We start from the raw sequence: 18,797 nt of genomic DNA, 5'->3' as shown, positions 1-18,797 counted from the left end.
GCTAGCCGTCCCGTGAGACGAACGTTAAAAAAAAATAAAAATTTCATTACTCGTAAATTTTTACTCTCATAAATTTCAACTCGAGAGAATACCAGAGTAAAAACATAGAATCTCAGCCCCGACTTGCAATCATCATTTCAATAAGGGATTAGTTTCCTGTAATGTAACTATCTTTGACCGAATGTCTATTGTGGGACAAAACTAAAGTTATGTGTATTGTATGTAAGCAACTTAAAAAAATGTTTATTGTATGTAAGAAAACATATGTGGAGGTGCCACTTATCAGATTTTAATTGGTTGAAACGAAATTCTTACATACAATAAACATTATTTCAAAGTTGTTTACATACAATACACACAACTTTAGTTATTTCCTACTATAGACATTCATTCAAAGTTTCTTAGATTCGAGGAAACTAATCTCTTTCAATAATACACTGACTCAATACGTAGAATAAAGTATACATCAATTTCGATTTATCAACATCACGTTTTACACACACACTGAAGTTAACAAACTGTCAAAGGCATGTTAAAGCCAACAAACTGTATGGCACAACAAAGCCTAGTGGTGGCATATCGAGGTTCAACGCACTTGGGGGTAATAAGCGATTGGCAAATCGCCTACTCGATATTATCTTATGATTAATATTGATATATCTGATCCTTCATTTTAACGTATAGATATCTAAATTTAAGAAAAAAAAATCAATATCATTATTTCTTCACATGTATTCACAATTTTAATCTAGTCAACTCATTCACAAAAAATAACTTTGATGTATTGAGTTTAACTAGATTTAAATGATGGAGCCGTCTAGTACGACATGATCAAATCGTAGACTCGTCTAGTGAAAAATAATTAGTGTGACTTTCTCTATTTTAAATTATAAAATATTATGATCTCTTTGGCATGAAATGGTCAATAAAAACACCACCAATGAACTAACTTTGGCTTATTACATGCACATTAACCAACAGATGACTTTTAGAAATAAAGTTTATTATTATTATATTTTTTTAACACCTAATTAAGATAATGTCATATAGTGTTGAAAATCTCATCGTAAAAAGGTACCGTTAGTTTTAGTAAAAATGGAAAATTAGCTCCCCGATACATTGGGTCATACAAGATCATTCAACGTGTTGTTTTTGTCGCATATCGACTCAAACTACCAATGGAACTTAGTAACATTCATAATGTGTTAATGGTTAAAGTTATGCACAACTTGGCTGCTATTCTAGACGCACAAAGCTCTTAGCCTCCACATTTCGGGTAAAACTCACTAACATGTCCCCAGGTAAGCACAACAACAAATTAAAGATAAAATCCGAAACTAGAAGTGAAGCGTCGAAAGGCGAATACTAGAAATGATAAATAAACGGTAATGAAGCAATTTGATATACGCTTTATCCAAATTAACAGTAATCGATCATAGTGATACATATACGAATAAAAAAACAGACCCGCATATATATTTCATGAAGCCCCGCTTCATATTAATTCGATGTTGGCGACTGGCGAGGACTAGAAATGATTAAAATTATAGACTGTAGCTAATAGAAGATTTGAATCCACATTTTAATTAATAATTAAGTTGTAACTTGTGAGTAGAGACTTTTGATGTTTTATTATTTAAAGTTAACAGTTGCAACCGTTGATTAATCTTTTCCAAATTCGAAGATTATATGTGCAAAGTAGGGGTGTTCATCAAACCGTCAAACCGTAAAAATCGAACCAATCCAGAGTATCTGGATTTGTTTGGTCGGATTGAGTTGCTAAAGTCTGATCTAACAATTTAAGTTTTGAAAAACCAGGTTCATCGGTTCGGTTATGGTTTAAACAAAGAAAAAATCGTCATAAATCGGACCGGACCAAAAGTATGTATGTATATGATTTTTGATGATATCTAGCCATCAACAATAAAAGGAAAGATATATGTACATGTATTTTATGATAATGTGTTGGTATTATAATGAATATAATATATATTATGTAAATATTTTACTTCATGTTTTTGGAGAAATTAAACTTTCTCATGTAAATTAAATTAAGTGGAATCTATATGAAAAATATTATATGATGAATGTCTTTTGACCGTGGGCTCAAACATATATTGTGTTCTGATAATGTTATAAATGTTATAATTTTAAGTGTTCGTTATGACTCTTTGTCATTAATACACAAGATTATATGGAAATAAAAGAAAGGGAATAAGAATTAAAAACCGACAAACCAGCTAAACCGGACCGGCTCACATGGTCTGGCCTGATTTGGTTTGGATACATATTTGGTCTAATTTGGTTTAGTATATGTTAAATCGAGAACGCTCGTTTGGTTTGAGATTTAGTCAACTGGACCAATCCGGTCCGTGAACACCCTCGTGCAAAGGAGCATATGTGTCTTCCTTGTTGGGAAAGCATTGTCGCTAACTCCCCAATAATTAAAGCCTTAAAGTTGCAATATTTAATTTTAAAGCAATAAATAAATACGGAGTAATAAAGTATGGATAACCTTCCACCTATAGAGATAGGTTTTACATGCCTGGCACTCTGGCAGGCCTTTGTTAGTTTGTTATCTCTTTTTACAGGTTACATGATCATCAAATTATATCATATATTGCACCTTCTAACATGGAGAATAAGATTACATAATGTCTTTTTCTTGTAAGTTTTCTTATAGGTATATATTTTTATTATTAATCATATTTTTTTTTAATAGTGAGAGATACCCATAAAATCTTCATGCATAGCTTCACTTTTACTCACGGTCATATAGGTTTGTACCTGTATAGATAATTTTGTGGTGACAAAGAAATGTAAACTAACTTTACTAGAAAATTCGCCATTAAATATCAAAGGGAGCATATATATCAAAACCATTTTGATGAAATGATATACGTACACATCATGTAGGTCCCATGGACCACCTCAAATTTGTCAAGTTTTGAAAAGGATAATGATGTCCCAATGTCATGTATCATCCACACCATCATCGATTCACCATATATGTTAAAAACTTTAGAAGTGTCTTGTGCTTAAATTCTATACTTCCAATCCAAGAGAAACAAGACACCTCTATGCTCCAAGTGAAGGATCCCCACTAATTAAACCACCTTTCAATCATTCAACAATTTAATTCGTCATATGTCAACGACTTTTCGATCTATTTAGAATTGAATCTTCTTGAATCCAAGAAGACTACCAGCTAGACTTTTGATGCAAATTTAGGATGGATCTTGAAGATGAAGAGTGGGTGAACATTCGTTATGATGGGCTTCTTGAAGTCCATAATGATGGGGATGATGAGAAAATCTTTTCAAGAAATTATGTCAAGAGTCCCTCAAATTTTTTCAAATCGAATTACTTCAACACTAAACACAACCTTCAAAATTTAGTCAAAGATGATGAACCAATAATTGAAAAGCAAATGGTTTCTTGCACGTCCCAATTGGATCATAAAGACGAGGTTAAATTACCGAGTTTGATTAACGAGTCTAAAGAAAGATCAGATGATGATCATCTAAAGTTGGATCAAGATCCGATCTTTCAAGTTGTCTTCAAGAAAGAGAACAAATTTGTCGAAATGAAACTGGATTCTCACCAAGAATCCAATTTGTCTCATATTGAAACACAGTCGTTTCAATATGAAGAAAATAGTGGTGATCATATAGTCGATTGTTCATCACCATCAAAGATGATCAAGCAAGAAATAGTTGCTTGGGAGGAAAGTAACAACAAGTTGAACTTCTGGAAGTGGGGCTTAAGTGGAATTGGTGCTTTTTGTTCTGTTGGCATGGCTGCTGCTACAATTTGCATCATCATATTTGGGAATGGTAGAAAGCACAAACAACAAAAGCTTACAATTCAAATCTACCCAGAAAACAAGGTATGTATGGACACTTTGTTTTATAAATATACATATCTATCAGGAAAGCGGTAATTATATCACAAATTTTAATGCATTTATCATACTGTACAAATATGTATTGCATAACAGTGTTAATTTTATCAAATTTTGTGGTACAAATATCATTTCACTATCATATATACCCTTAAATCGTGTCTTTAAAAAAAAATACATGATAGAAGGATCGTTACATATATGATGAATTGATGATGACACATAAATTATTGTCTTTAAACAAAAAATTACATATCGTGTTGATCTATAAACCTTAAATTAATCATAAATAAATAACCCATACGGAAGTACGGAACAAGTGTTAATATATGAAGTTATGAACAATATGTACTCATGTCGTGATTATAATCAAGACTATATTCGGGTGTTAGAAGGATGAATTAGAAGTCATTATTAGTTTTAGTAAAAACAAGTTTATATTAAATTCTTATTAAAGTTGTCTATATTTTATTTTATCTTTTACTACTCGTATATAATTGTATGTATGTATGTATGGTCAGAGGATAAAGCAAGTGGTGCAAAAGGCAAATGAAGCAATGTCAGCGGTTAGAGGAGTTCCATTGGTTAAGGCCCAAATCACATATGGTGGACAGTATGAAAGTCTCTAGCACAATTGCCATCTAGAAATTGCAAAGATATTGGTATCGGTTATTTCATACCATTTGTATATATATGTGTGTAATATATATTTTAAGTAAATAATCCATGTAAATTAAAAAGCTTATGATTATGTGATCTTTATGAAGTTGTGCCAATGCTATGTTTGTTCATTGTTCTAATCTAAAGTTGTATTTGGTAAGTTGGCTTTAGCTTATAATATAAAGTTTGTTCATTGTTCTAGATCAGTTCATCATATAAAGCTCATAATGCAGAGTAAATAGCAAAAGCAAATTCCCAAATATAAATTGGATATCAATGAACCAAGGGTGCAATTAGGGCATAACCAATGGTTAGCGTCTTGTTAAATAACGAACATTGTTTAACAATAGTTCATAACTACGTAGAATGGGTCATACGAAGATTACAAATTTACAGCCTATATAACATGACAAAATGTTCAAAGATATCATTTTCAACCTATCAATTGATGTCATTCTTTTATTTAATCTATATATTAATATTAATATATCAACTTATGTCTTAAAACATTGATCCAAAAGAGAAAGAAAAGTCAACAAGGACGGACGAGCGTACAAAAAAGTCAAAATATTTGGTGCACGTAACTCTATTCGATCACAAAAAGCAACAAGGACTTAGATCTTATGATTGTCGAATTTATTCATACAAAAAGATCACGAGTTATAGTTTCATTTAACTTAACAAGATAAGGAAATCCACTATAATAGTTTGGGAAAATATTTAGGAAATAGTTAAAAGAATTATATAAACTATGATGATATGACCCAAAAAGATTTTTTATCCGGCCGGCGGCAGACAAATAAAAATTGCTAAAAAGTTAACTTTTAATTGTTTTTCATAACTGATAAACACTCGCAACAATTTAGCGCGCACACGAAAGTTATGTAAAATAAAAAATGGGTTAGATTTATGAATTGGACACATGTATCATTGATCACTCGTATAATATTTAATTTAGATGTAAATGTATCGATATCGACAAAAGAAAGCTCAAAGATAAACGAACAATCTTGGTCAGATGATCGAACTTGGATATAGCTGGTCCTCAGGAAGTATCCAACCAGATTATTGGACACCGTTTTTCCAGTAAAATTTATATAATTGAATATGAAGAATAGCAAAAGAAAAAGAAAGTATAATTAAAATAAAAACTAAAAAAAAAATTAAAAAGAAAGAAGAATTTGGTAACACAATAGGATTTATAAACGAATTTAGAATTACCTTTCATATATTATTTCACTGACGGTGTATTTAAATAAGCAAACGGTGGTTTCCAGAAAGTTCTTGTGGGTTTGAGCCAAGTCCATGTTTTAGATTCTTTGGGCCACAAAACCCCCCCTAGTTGAGTTGTTAACGCCCAAAATAGATGACATACTAACGAGTCAACAAATAACAATTTAAAGTTTAAAACGTTCACTTGCTAAATGTTTTAAAACATAAATTTACACCGGCTTAATATGTATATATTTATACTTAATTTCATAGGGGTTAATCTTGTTTAGAACGTGAAAGGGTTTAATGAGGACTTGCTACCAGTTCCCAGTTGATATGGAGGTATGGACAACTTCCACACTACCAAGTATATGAAGTATGTGAGTGCAATGGCGGAACTTGAACAATTGTTATAGAGGGGCAAAATTCAATAAGACATAAAATTTAGCTTTGTTAGAGAGGCTAATATGTAAAATGAAAATTATTTTTGAAAAATATATAAAAAAATTGGTACTAAAAATAAAAATTTGGAGGGGTTGGAACCCCCTTTGGCCCCTTAAAAGTTCCATCCTTGTGTAAGTGTGTGTATCGCATGAATTTAGTGTGTGTTGTTCTGAGGCCAAGGCCTTCTATTTATAGGCACCAAGGGAGGGTGATCATTGGTGTATGACGTCTCCTTGGCAGGGAGCCGTTATTCGGTGTGTTGCGTTATGTAACAAGCTTTGTTTCTTTGGTTTAGAGGTCCCAGTACGATTCTGCAGTGTACGAGCATAAACGTCATTGGTTTGTGGTACAATCAGTTTCGGGTTAATGAGTAATCTCGTAGCCTTAATGACGACCGTAAGTGATACCGGAGGGTATACGCCATCACTGAACTTGTAAACTGATTAAATTAAGGGAATCGCCTTGAAAAGTGAGTGTATTTTTTTAAACTGTTCACATCTAGGATTTCACGATAATAATTGCAAGTACACTCTCCCTAAGGTATAATCAAGTCTATAACAAAAGGTCAGATGCTCTAACCATACAGAGAAAGTACAATACATGATTAACAATTTAACATAGGCTGAGTATTGTTCTTAGAAATAGATTTTGTGGACTTAATCTTGCTTATAGACTTTCTCCTAAACATCACAAGATATTGATTTAGGAGGTTTTTTTTACTTGAATCCCTTATGCAACTTTTGCACAATCTTACCCCGTCTAGCATATATATAAGAATAATAAGTGTAATAGTGGAACAAAATGAATTAACATAGTGTTAGAAAAAAAATCAATATCCATACTATATTATAAAAAGAATAACCCTTTTTATTTTTGGTAATGTTAAAAAATATGTAATATTTTTATTTGGCACCCCTTAAAAAAACTTTCACATACACTACCTCCTTAATATTAATGATTAAATTACACTATCAATCCTTTATGTTTTAAAATATGTCCATTAACCTTTTACATCAATTATATACACAACTCAACGTCGCTCCATCACCAACCGTTGCCCAACCATCACACCGTCACCGTCATGACTACCGCCGCATCGCGCGGGTACCGTGCTAGTAATAAGTTAATAACGATAAGTCATATACGAACCTTATCTATAGAGTGATGTTAAAAGTTTATAATTTTTTAGACATGGAAAATTATCAAATTACCCATCCTTTATAACAAAACACAAAATATTCCTTCTTTCTATATACCAAAACAATACACACCCCTTTATTTCCGTCAATAAGCACTGCCGTTGTCCATCATCAACAACATCACGGACACCGCCATCCATGATATCCGTCGCAACATACGAGTACTATGCTCGTATGTAACAACGAAAATGGTATAACCAATTGACATTATACAAAGTCCGTGCTGTTAAAACTCAAACACTATACCAATTGACAATCTATTTTTTGGGCCTTCTAATATAACATATGGGTTATACAACTTAAAACTCAAAAACCAACAAAAGCCCAAACAAATAAGAAAAAGTTTAAAGTTTAACTGCCCCTTTTCTTTTTCTATTTTTTCAAACCAAAGACGTGTCAATCATCATCCACCGTTGATTTTAAGATCCAAGGGCCACCACACACCATCCCTCAACTTATCTCACAACAACAAAACTATACATATACATACACCCACAAAGACATATATAAACTTGCATTTCCATAATACAGAGATGAAACTCATGAAAACCAACACATTCCTCCTCCTCCTTCTTCCTCCAAATTTCATCAACTTAAAAAACACACACAATACACCATTCACTGTGTGTTTTCATTTTCCTTAACTTAACCACTTTCCATCATTCAGATCTGTCTCACTTTCATATTTCTCTAACCAGATCTTTCCTCTCTCTTTTTTTCATGAAAATTTTATAGCTGATTTTTTTTTCTTTATATAAAATGGAAAAATTAGAAAAAAGATTAGCCAAAGGGGGAGAAAGCACAACAGATTTGTTTTTAAGATGGGGAAATAAAAAAAGGCTTAGATGTGTTAGAGTTAGACACCCTGATGATAATACTACTGACCCGTCTTTTGCAGTTTCCGGTCGCCGGAGAATTCGCCGGAAAATTAATTCCCATTTTGTTTCTTTTAGTTCCGATAAGAATCATAATAATGATATTCATGAACCTCCTTTTCCACATCCACCACCACCTACTCGTCTCACAAGGTAAAAAATAGTTTTGACAATTTTATATTTTACAAAAAAATCTTTAAAACTTAACAAAATTAAATAAAATGTGATGGGCTTGTTGTATTTCCACGTTTAAAGCAAGAAATCCATCCAAGCTTGAAACTTTTCTAGTGGTCTTGATTTGATCTTATAAATGAAGTCTCAAAAGTATTCTTTTTTCAGATATCTATTTAAAAGGGGAGAGATTTGTTAATAGAAAATTCATTGGATTTGTTATAATTGTGATTGAAAGGAGAAATCCACCAAAGATTGAAGCTTTTTAATGGGTTTGATTTGATGTTTCAGATTAAACTTAAAAACAATTTTTTTGAGTGTAAACAGGAAAAATTATAGAATTTTGCATCGAGTGTGCTTCAAGATTTGCATAAATCAAGTTTTTTGATTTATAATAAAGCAAGAAATTTGCTGTATTTGCAATGAAACAAGAAATTTGTTTGATTTGCAATAAAACAAGAAACTTTGTTTCATTTACCAGATGAGAATTTTTGTTAAGAAAATTAATAATATCTAATTGGTTTTCTTCAATATTCTGCAATGAAACATAGATTTGTTTAATTTCTGCTATCCAGAGATAAATAAATACTAAATTTGGTACAGACTGGGTATTTTGTTAAACATAATCTTTAATTAAAAAAAATATCCATATAGCCTGTGCTTCACAATTTACAAAAAATCAAGAAATTTTGTTGCAGGAATTCTGAGGCAGCAACCACTTTAAGATCGGAGAGCAGCCGGAAATCCTCATCGGAAAGGGGGCATGCGGCGGCGGGGGTGGTTGAGAAGCCAAAGATCTCCGCCGTAGACGGCGGCGCCGGAGGGGTAAATGAAAGCAGTAATAGTAAAAGTAAACATGTATGGCCAAAACTATACATAGCATTAACAAGCAAAGAAAAAGAAGAAGATTTCATGGCAATGAAAGGTTGTAAGCCTTCTCATAGGCCCAAGAAAAGGCCCAAGATTATCCAAAGAACTATACTTGTAAGTAAATACTCTATCTTCAAATTTTTTTACATCTTCTATGTTTCTTCCTACACACACTAATCTCCCTTTGTGAGTTTGTGTATGTGTTTTATAAAACATAAAGTTGGTTTTCAAATTTTTACTTAATTTGTGTAAATAGATTTTTACCATTTATAAATGGATTGATTTTCTTTCCTTCATATTTTTTTTGAAAATTCATTTGAGCATGTAATGGGTTTTTTACCCCATCTTTAAAGTAATTGAAGGTTAAGATTTTAATAAAAAGGTAAAAAGGTGATTGGCTGATTGTGCTACGTTGTATTAGCATTTTAATTTGGGAATTTTTTTTTTTCTTCTCCAAGTTTGTATAAAGAGAGTCTTCAATTTATGTGTACTTTTTCCTGATCTCTACTAGTTTTGAACATAAGAAAAGCCGAGTTACTTGTTTTCTTTTTTGCAAGAGGTACATGTTATTAATGCACAACTTGTTTGTTTTACCTTCTTTTGGAAAAATATATTATGTATAAATGTTTTTTTATTTTATTTATTTTCACGCTGATATTGTCTAAACTTTTAGTTGACCTCATTTTTCATAATTTATCCCTGTGATATAAATAAATCTTAATATGGGAGAAGCATTAATTGTAACTTTTATATATAGTTTAACCACATGCAGAAAGTATATATGACAATATGACATCCTCAAAAAATTAAATATCCAACTAATCACAATTTGAAAATTTTGTTGCAAGTGGTACAAGTTGGTTGTGCTTGATTGTGTGGAATTTTGGCCATTGGTGGGAGAAAAGAAAAGAATACTAGTTGAAAAATGATTATTTTCTTACACCAATACTCTTTTTTTTATTTGGCCATATTATCTGATATTCTTCTAACATGACCCTCTTTTATTGTAATTGTAAATTGAAATGGAGCAGTTAGTAAGTCCAGGGGCATGGTTGACCGATATGTGCCAAGAGAGATATGAGGTCAGAGAAAAAAAGAGCACCAAGAAGGTATTTTCATAACCATTTTACTTACAATGAGTTTACGTCAAATTTAATCAATAAACTTTGTTTTGACAGTAATGTTACAAAGATGCCAACATAACCAAATCTGTAAAAAGAATTAGGGATAAGTATCTTGAAATGTAACAAACTTTGAATGAATGTCTATAGTAGAAAATAACTAAAGTTGTGTGTCTTGTATGTAAACAACTTGAGAATAATGTTTATTGTATGTAAGAAATGTATTCAACCAATTAAAATCAGCCAAGTGGCACCTCTATATGGTTGTCACGTATGTTTTCTTACATACAATAAACATTTTTTAAAGTTGTTTATATACAATACACAAAACTTTAGTTATTTCCTATTATAAACATTCGTCCAAAACTTATCCCAAAGGAATTATTGTTAGAAACGATGTAGTACAAAAGTATAATTGTATCATGGTACTACTTTATTGATCTGGTAAAGTAAAAAAGTCATATGATAATTGTGACAATGTTTTTGAATTTGCATGCAGAGACCAACTGGATTGAAGGCAATGGGAAACATGGAGAGTGATTCAGAATGATGATTTGTAAACTCTTCAATTATGGTTTTTTTGGACTAGTATTTGTACATCTATATTAATTAATAACCGTAAGAATGAAATCTATGATATCCATTGCTTTTTCTTTGTCTCAAGCATTGTTGTATCTCCAGTATATGCTATTTTGTTACCCTTCTAATGTAATGGATGGCATGATGATGTATCAGTAATGCAATTGCCATGTATATTTAAAAGTACTACATTCAACTTTGACAATTAATAGCTTTATTGATTTATTTTGTCAATCTAACAAAGAGATGATTTTATCGACCATTAATAAATGAATTGTTATTTGAAGGTTTTGGATTCAAATCCCAGTATGGATATAAATGAACCCATGGTTGATGGCTCAACAAATGGGTTTTCTCATAAATTACGAATATTTTTGTTTTCTCAATTTCTCATAAATTACGAATATTTTTGTGAATTAAAATCAAGTATGAAGCATATGCATAGACAATGCTGTTAAGCATTAATTTTAAGATGAAAACTAATTTCAGTTGAACAGATGATGCTTTTTATTAGGCGTTGATAATGTATGTGGGTTGGAGTGTAGGTTGCACATGATCCTTATGAAAACACGGCTGCCATTGATATAGGTTGGGCATAGATTGCAGACCCATGGGTTGGTTGGAAAAATAAAATTGAGATGGAATACAAAATTAAATTGAAAGTATGGGTTAAGAAATATGGTGTGGATTGAGTTGCTAACGCATTTGGAGAGATCAAGAAAATTTTGATACAAAAATCGATTACTATAGTCTTGCAAAAGTACACAAGACGCTTCCCTTTTGTCAACTTCGTATGGAAACTGTAGTACTTTCTGATACAAATATATAAAAAGAAAATGATTAGTACCGCAGACTTTATCTAAGGTTGGATACTGTCAAATTAAAAAAAAATTACAAATTAAACCTTTCAACGCATAGACATACATAACCCTTCATTAATTTTACATACCCCCCCCCCTCCTTGAAATTTACATAATTTCCCCTGTTTTATCTAAGATAGGTACTGCATGTTTTACTTAACATTTCTCCATATATCAAATATCTAAAACCTCTTTCAACGCATAACCACCGCCAACCCCCCCCCCCTTCCTTTTTTTTTTTCTATATATATTTTCTAGTTTTAAATTTATAACACGAATTACCTAGTTACTGTCTACTACCCACTTGCATGCAGTGTACCAGATCGTATGCAATAGAGTTGACTTGGCAAATCTGAGGTCGAACTCAAGGACTTTATTAAGCAATTGTTGAAAAAGTAATTCAGAAAGAAGGGGGTTTTGTGACCTAGTTGTCACTTTGCAAAAGTTAGTAAAATGGTTAGTAATCCCGAAGGATTAATCGCAAAAGAGAGAGTTCTTGATTGTAAACAATAATTTAAAAGGACACACCTACTTGGATCAGCTTACATGTAAATCATCGGGTCTAAACATAACCTGCATTTGTTAAACAACTTAAAAGGTAGTCAAGATGAACTCCCGTTATACTTGAAACTTTAACTGCTCGAAATATAATTATTGCCCCCGCAAATAATTAATACTTAAAACTGTTAAACATTAAGAACCTAAGTTGATTTTATGATTTAATTTTTAAAAGCCCGAACTGCTTATTCGCCTAATCAGATCACTCTATCATAAGCGTTTACACACTCAAAATGAATTTATTTGTTTAAAATCTTCATCGCTAGTTTCTCCCGAACTCCAACGACTTTAGGTTAATTAAAGACCAATTAACCGTTTCATAAATCAATTGACAATGACATAGATTTCTCCCGAACTTCTAATTACAATTATCAATCAATAGATGTAAAAGATAAAACAATATTTAAACCCAAATAAATGTGGATCTACGATTAAACATAAAAATCTTGTTCAACAATTGCAAGTAACATTAAATTGACCCTATAACATGCTCACTACCCAAACAGGTGCAAAGAGAATTAGTCACTCATACTAAAAACACAAGAACAAACATATAGAGAAGAAATCATATTATACCAATCAATTGCAGAGAATCTGGTAGCAATAATGATTACAATCCAAAGCTGAAAAGATGAAAACCCTAACAACTCGTTTGCTCCAAAGTGCTAGAAATTACGAGAAACTAAAGAAAATTATGCTTCAAAAATTCGTTCATAATGCAGAACCCTAATCGTCCTTATATAGAAAAAGCTCGTGTAACGCCCATTACCATCATCAAGGTCGTTACATGCATGCTTAAAGCCTAATGGGCGTTTCCAAAATAAAGGTCGTTACACTCCTTCAGAATCCTCACGGCCGTTATGTGCATAACGGCCCGTTACAAGGATTTTGGGATTTTTCCTTGTAACGGGTGTTACATCCGTAACGGGAGTTACACCTTCCAGATTCCGTTTTCTTCGTCTTTCACTTGATTTCGACTGAATCCTTCTCCCGTTTCTTCCATATGTCATCAAAATCAACCAATTCATCCGTCTTAATCACTTTCCAACCTGAAAACACTTAACACTATCTCAAAACATCAAAAGTTGGATGTAAAACTATAAAAATAACGAATAATTGGTTATAAAGTCACGTGAAAAATGGTATAAAATATTGAACATCACCCCCACCCCCCACCCACCCCAATTTTTAGAAATAGTTACACATAAGTTACATACGAAATTACTAAATTTGTCCTTAATGAATTAATTTACACTCTAAACATTTATTTTATAATTAACACTTTAAGCTTTCATCTTCTAAAATTTTAACTATCATAATTACATCAACATACACTACTTGACTCTGCCACCAATAGTACCATGACCGACACCACTATACCGTCTTCCCCACCACCGCCGTTGTATTGCGTGAGTACCATCCTTGTAATATTTTAATATAATCGTGTTATTATTATTTTTGATAACATTACCTAAATTACTTTCAAGACCCTGCACTTGTTAGTTAAAAAAAAATTACTCGTGCTTTACAAATATATTCAATTATGAATTGATACTTGAAAGTAATAAGATTGATTACCATCACCGAGATGGGCCGATGGTACATAAACTTAACATTCATTGAAATTTCCCTAGTTAACATCTTGAGATGATCAGAAACAAACCACAAAGATTACCTATCTATATCAAAAGACTCACTTTGATCATGTCTTTCTAACCAAAAAAAAAAGAGTTTCTTTACCCTTTTATACATGTGGGTATCGAATATCATTATAAAAGTCTAGACTATGTTGTTTTAACCACATTCACGCTAGAGAGCCCCCTCACACAATATCTAGTAGGAGAAAAAAAACTCATTAATAAACCGTACAAAAACCAACATGGGCCGACAACATATTAGGAGAAAGCCTTGTCCTTTTAAACTCGAACGTAGATCTTCTCAAATCCAACTCTTATAAAAGAACTTCCTTACTTATGGGCTATAAAGCCGAACCCGTTAGTTTGTTTACACATTTAAGTGAAATTTTTAAAAAAATAAACGTTCAAAAAAGGATCATTTTGGGTGCATCATAAGGAAGGAGAGCTTTGTCTTCCGCATCCAAAATAACGGTATATATATATATATATAGAGAGAGAGAGAGAACCATAACTCTATGGATTATTAGTGTCTTTCCTAGTATACTTTCATGACGGGTTACAACTCAATTAAATTTTCAACCATTTCAACCAACTCTTCCAACTCAATTGACTGGTGCTTCATAAATTTTTAACCCTCTACTTTTTTTCTTCTATTTATTAGCAACATATCATTACATTAATTAAATTAAACAAATTATCTAAAAAAAACAAACTTATTTCATTAAATCTAAAAACTAACAGAACCTGTAAACAACTAATACTATAGGGTTTGTTTTGAAAAATAACAATATTAGTAAACAACAAAATATGAGTGGCGGCTCCATCTTTCTTCAACATATAGACACACACAGAATACATACACAGAGAAGATATAACTCCCTCCTAATTAATCCTTTATTTTTTTAATTATTAAATTTAAAGACCGGCTTTATTATTAATAAAACAATCTTTTTATTTTCAAAAGTCTCCCAGTTGTGACGGTTAAATAGTAATAGTGAGGGAGGAATCGATATGTGTGTGTGTAAATAGGAAGGAGATTAAGAAGTGATTGCGTGTTAGATCTTGGTAGGGTGTTTATTTGATTGTATTTTGACATACATAATTAGAGGTAATGTGTGAATTATGGGCAATATGAGGATATTGAAAAGATTGTTTAATTTCCTAAAATAAAAAATCAATATGTTTTATAAGAGATTATAGATATCTATGTTATAATTAACTAAACTATTTTATAATTTTGATAAGCAAAATGCATAAAGCTACCTTTAAAATTTTGTATCAAGTATATTTAGTGTGCGTAAACAACAAAATGAATATATTACTCAACCTCAAAATATTATACCTTATGTTTCAATAAAATATAATTAGTTTATTAACCTGCATAATAATTTAAAAACTGTTATGACAAAAATATGTAGATGATGGAATTTAAAAGACCTTGTATAAGTTATTAAAGTTTTTTTTACAAAAAATAAGAACTTTTTTTTAAAGAAATGACATCATAAATAACAAAAAATAAAAGGGAAATAAATTATAAAATAAATAATCAAATTTTAATTTACATGAGACATAGGCTAGAAAAATAAATAAATTATGAATCATAAATTAATTAGAAAATGACTTAAACTTTAAATAAAGATGATGTCATAGATCAAAACAATAAAAAATAAATAATTAATATAGGGCAAATATATATCCCCTTCCTAAACCCCATAAAAATCTATATACCCAATTGACAAGTTTTCAATACATGATGTACAATGGTTTTAAAGCATGTTTTGGATAAATATGATATTTAATGCTTTAGGATGAGTATATATGAAATTAACTCATTAATATAAAGAATTGTAATAATGACAAGTGTGCATTGCTTTTGAAAATAATGATGTCATAAAATTTTTGTTTATTTATATAAGAGATATCTATATACATACAACATAGGAAAAAACCCTCAAATATTCTCAGAAAATAAAAAACCTACGACTAAACCAAAAAAAAAAGTCGACTACCAAAAGGTTCGACCTCTTCCTATACCAGGTAACATGTTTTTAATTTTTAAAGATCATCACTTTTATAAAATTCAATATATTATGAACTTAAATTATTATTATTATTACTATTACTATTATTATTATTATTATTACTATTATTATTATTATTATTATTATTATATCTCTTTTAATTTAGTTTGTTGTCCATTATGGGTTCATTCTGGCTTCTTCTTTAACAAAATAAAATAAAATAAGACCACATTAGTTTATCTTGAAGATTTTAAGCCAACACAAGTTAACTATCATCTACGACTCCGTGTTGTGTATGTATGGACTGTTTCGGAGTGGAACAACTCGAAAAAAATCAAAACATTCGAGATGGTCTTTGTTGATGAATTGGTATGTATTTTTCAAATTATATACTGTACACTTTTTGTTTATCTTTTTGTTGAGCTTAACTCTAAACCACTTAGTATAAAAATGTTGTTTCTGTTTGTAGTAAGTTTAGATATAACAATATTTATAGTTTCATTTTTTATATGGAGTTAATTTTCATATATTTCATTTTTTAGTTTTCTTATTGATTAAATTGTGATATTAGTCATAAAGATTTAATGTACTTGAATTCCAATTTTGTAGTTTTGATTAATATGTTTTGAGACTACCCGTCCATTAGACGGGCATGAACACTATCTACCAATAAACTAAAACAGGATTGTAGTATCCTTTGATCGACACGTGGCGCTGTATTAAAACGCCAAGTATCCATTTTATATATACATTATAAAAAAATCTATTTAATTAATAATTTATTTTTAATCTCATCTATGTGATTATTATAGATAGATATTGTAGTTTAACTCACATAGATGAGATTAAAAATAAATTATTAATTAAATAGATTTTTTTATAATGTATATATAAATTAATAATAAACTTATTATTATAGATAGATATTGTAGTTTAACTAAGTTTATTATTAATTTATTTATAGAGTAGTATACGAAACATATATGATTAGCTAGGATTAAATATAGTACTTATAATGAATCTTAGATCTTCTACAATTCCTCATCTGTTTCGTAAAGTAATTTTTTTTAAAAATCAACCTCAAAATATTAATTTTTTAATATATTAAAACACTAGATTATATCCCGCGTGGTACGCGGATATGTATATCTACCAATAAACTAAAACAGGATTGATATATTGTTGAAACGACACGCGACGTAATCTTTGATCGACACGTGTCATTTTAATTTATTTATTATATTAAGTTAGCTTTTTTAATTATATATAGATTCAATTTTCTTATTAGACTTAGAATTAAATTTTAACTCTTGAGTTATAGATACAAAACACATCATAACTTTATTTGATTGATTGTTTTCTCATTAATAAAATTGTCTATTTTTCTTTCTCATTTCTTCAACTCATATTACTTATATTACTTAAGATTTCAAAAACTTGAGTTTACAATCTGAAATCACAAGGATATTTGTAGTCATCTACTATTCTTACAAGTTTGATGTGATTGTAAAAATTTAAGGTAAATAAAATACTCTAACTAAACATATACGAAAATTATATTTATCATTAATGTTTATTATAATTTAGTTTCGATCATCGGTTAACTTTAACCATTTATTTCACACTCACCAATCATGTGTGAGACATATTCAAATTTGTTTATGATAAAATCTATATAGCTGACGTATATCGTACAAGTATTAGGACTAATATATATATATATACATTTTGTTTACAACGGCAATATATTAAGAGCACTATATATATTGCACAGGTTTAGTTTCTTTTTTTCTTTAAAAAAAATGAAGATCTATATACTTGAGATGTGAGGTCCCCCTCCAAACGGTCACTTCTCTCTTCCCTCTCCATCTACCACCCGCGGGCATAATTCCTGGTCACCAAGCCGTTAAGGCATAAATTTGGCATTGGCGGTGGTGTAGCCGGCGGTATGGGCCCAACCTACCTCATGCCGTTCATCCACTCCGCCCCCTTAAGAAAGTATGATACTGTTATACGGTTATACCTTCCACTCAACAATGAAAAAAGTCACGATATTTATGGGACAACGACATATAACAATGGAGGCGGTCGATGATAAACAAACACTCTTGTCAGCGCTTGTATTTTTTGATCCCCAAAAGTTTACATGTAGACACAAGAAAAGCAAACCATTAATACAACTTGGTTTATAATAATGATACAATCAAGTTAGAAGTCCCTAATTATCTATCATCAATATATGATACCATTTGTTGTTATATCCATATTTATAATTTTCTTCGGGAGCACAAGTGAATTTGGTGTAGGCAGATATAACATTGAACAAAAGCAATCATCAATATGTTCCTATGTGTGTCTGTTTAGTTCACCTTCTAAAGAATCCACCTTCTTTCTGTATGGACGCGTTACACATGATCAGATCTTTTTTCTCATCCGTCCCACTAAATGTATCCAATTTTAATTTTTCAAAGTCAATTTTTTACAACTTTGACCTTGAATATCTTTGTATGTATTAGATAATAGTTGACGAAAGTTATACCGATATAAACATATGTAAGACTCAATTAATCCATATAACTTTCATCAAGTATTATACAACACAGATAAAGTTATTTATGGTCAAAGTTTTAAAAAAAAATGACTTTGAAAATTTAAAAGTAGACACATTTAGTGGGACGGAGGAGTA

The 18,797-nt window shown here is 30.7% G+C and overlaps 2 protein-coding genes across 2 annotated transcripts; both read left to right on the top strand.

Moving 5' to 3' along the window:
* Positions 1–3,022: 3,022 nt before the first annotated feature.
* On the top strand, positions 3,023–4,680 carry LOC122608583. Its single transcript, XM_043781682.1, has 2 exons — positions 3,023–3,889; positions 4,426–4,680. The coding sequence occupies exons 1-2, from the start codon at positions 3,233–3,235 to the stop codon at positions 4,531–4,533; spliced, it is 765 nt and encodes a 254-aa protein (XP_043637617.1). The 5' UTR covers positions 3,023–3,232; the 3' UTR covers positions 4,534–4,680.
* Positions 4,681–7,963: 3,283 nt separating this feature from the next.
* Positions 7,964–11,115, top strand: LOC122609824. The gene is made up of 4 exons (XM_043782769.1): positions 7,964–8,447; positions 9,164–9,449; positions 10,367–10,444; positions 10,956–11,115. The coding sequence occupies exons 1-4, from the start codon at positions 8,179–8,181 to the stop codon at positions 11,004–11,006; spliced, it is 684 nt and encodes a 227-aa protein (XP_043638704.1). The 5' UTR covers positions 7,964–8,178; the 3' UTR covers positions 11,007–11,115.
* Positions 11,116–18,797: the final 7,682 nt, after the last annotated feature.

This window comes from Erigeron canadensis, chromosome 1, assembly GCF_010389155.1.
Source record: "Erigeron canadensis isolate Cc75 chromosome 1, C_canadensis_v1, whole genome shotgun sequence".
NCBI classification, from domain to species: Eukaryota; Viridiplantae; Streptophyta; class Magnoliopsida; order Asterales; family Asteraceae; genus Erigeron; species Erigeron canadensis.
Note: the sequence above shows the minus strand (reverse complement) of the source record. Positions and strands in the feature narration are given on the sequence as shown.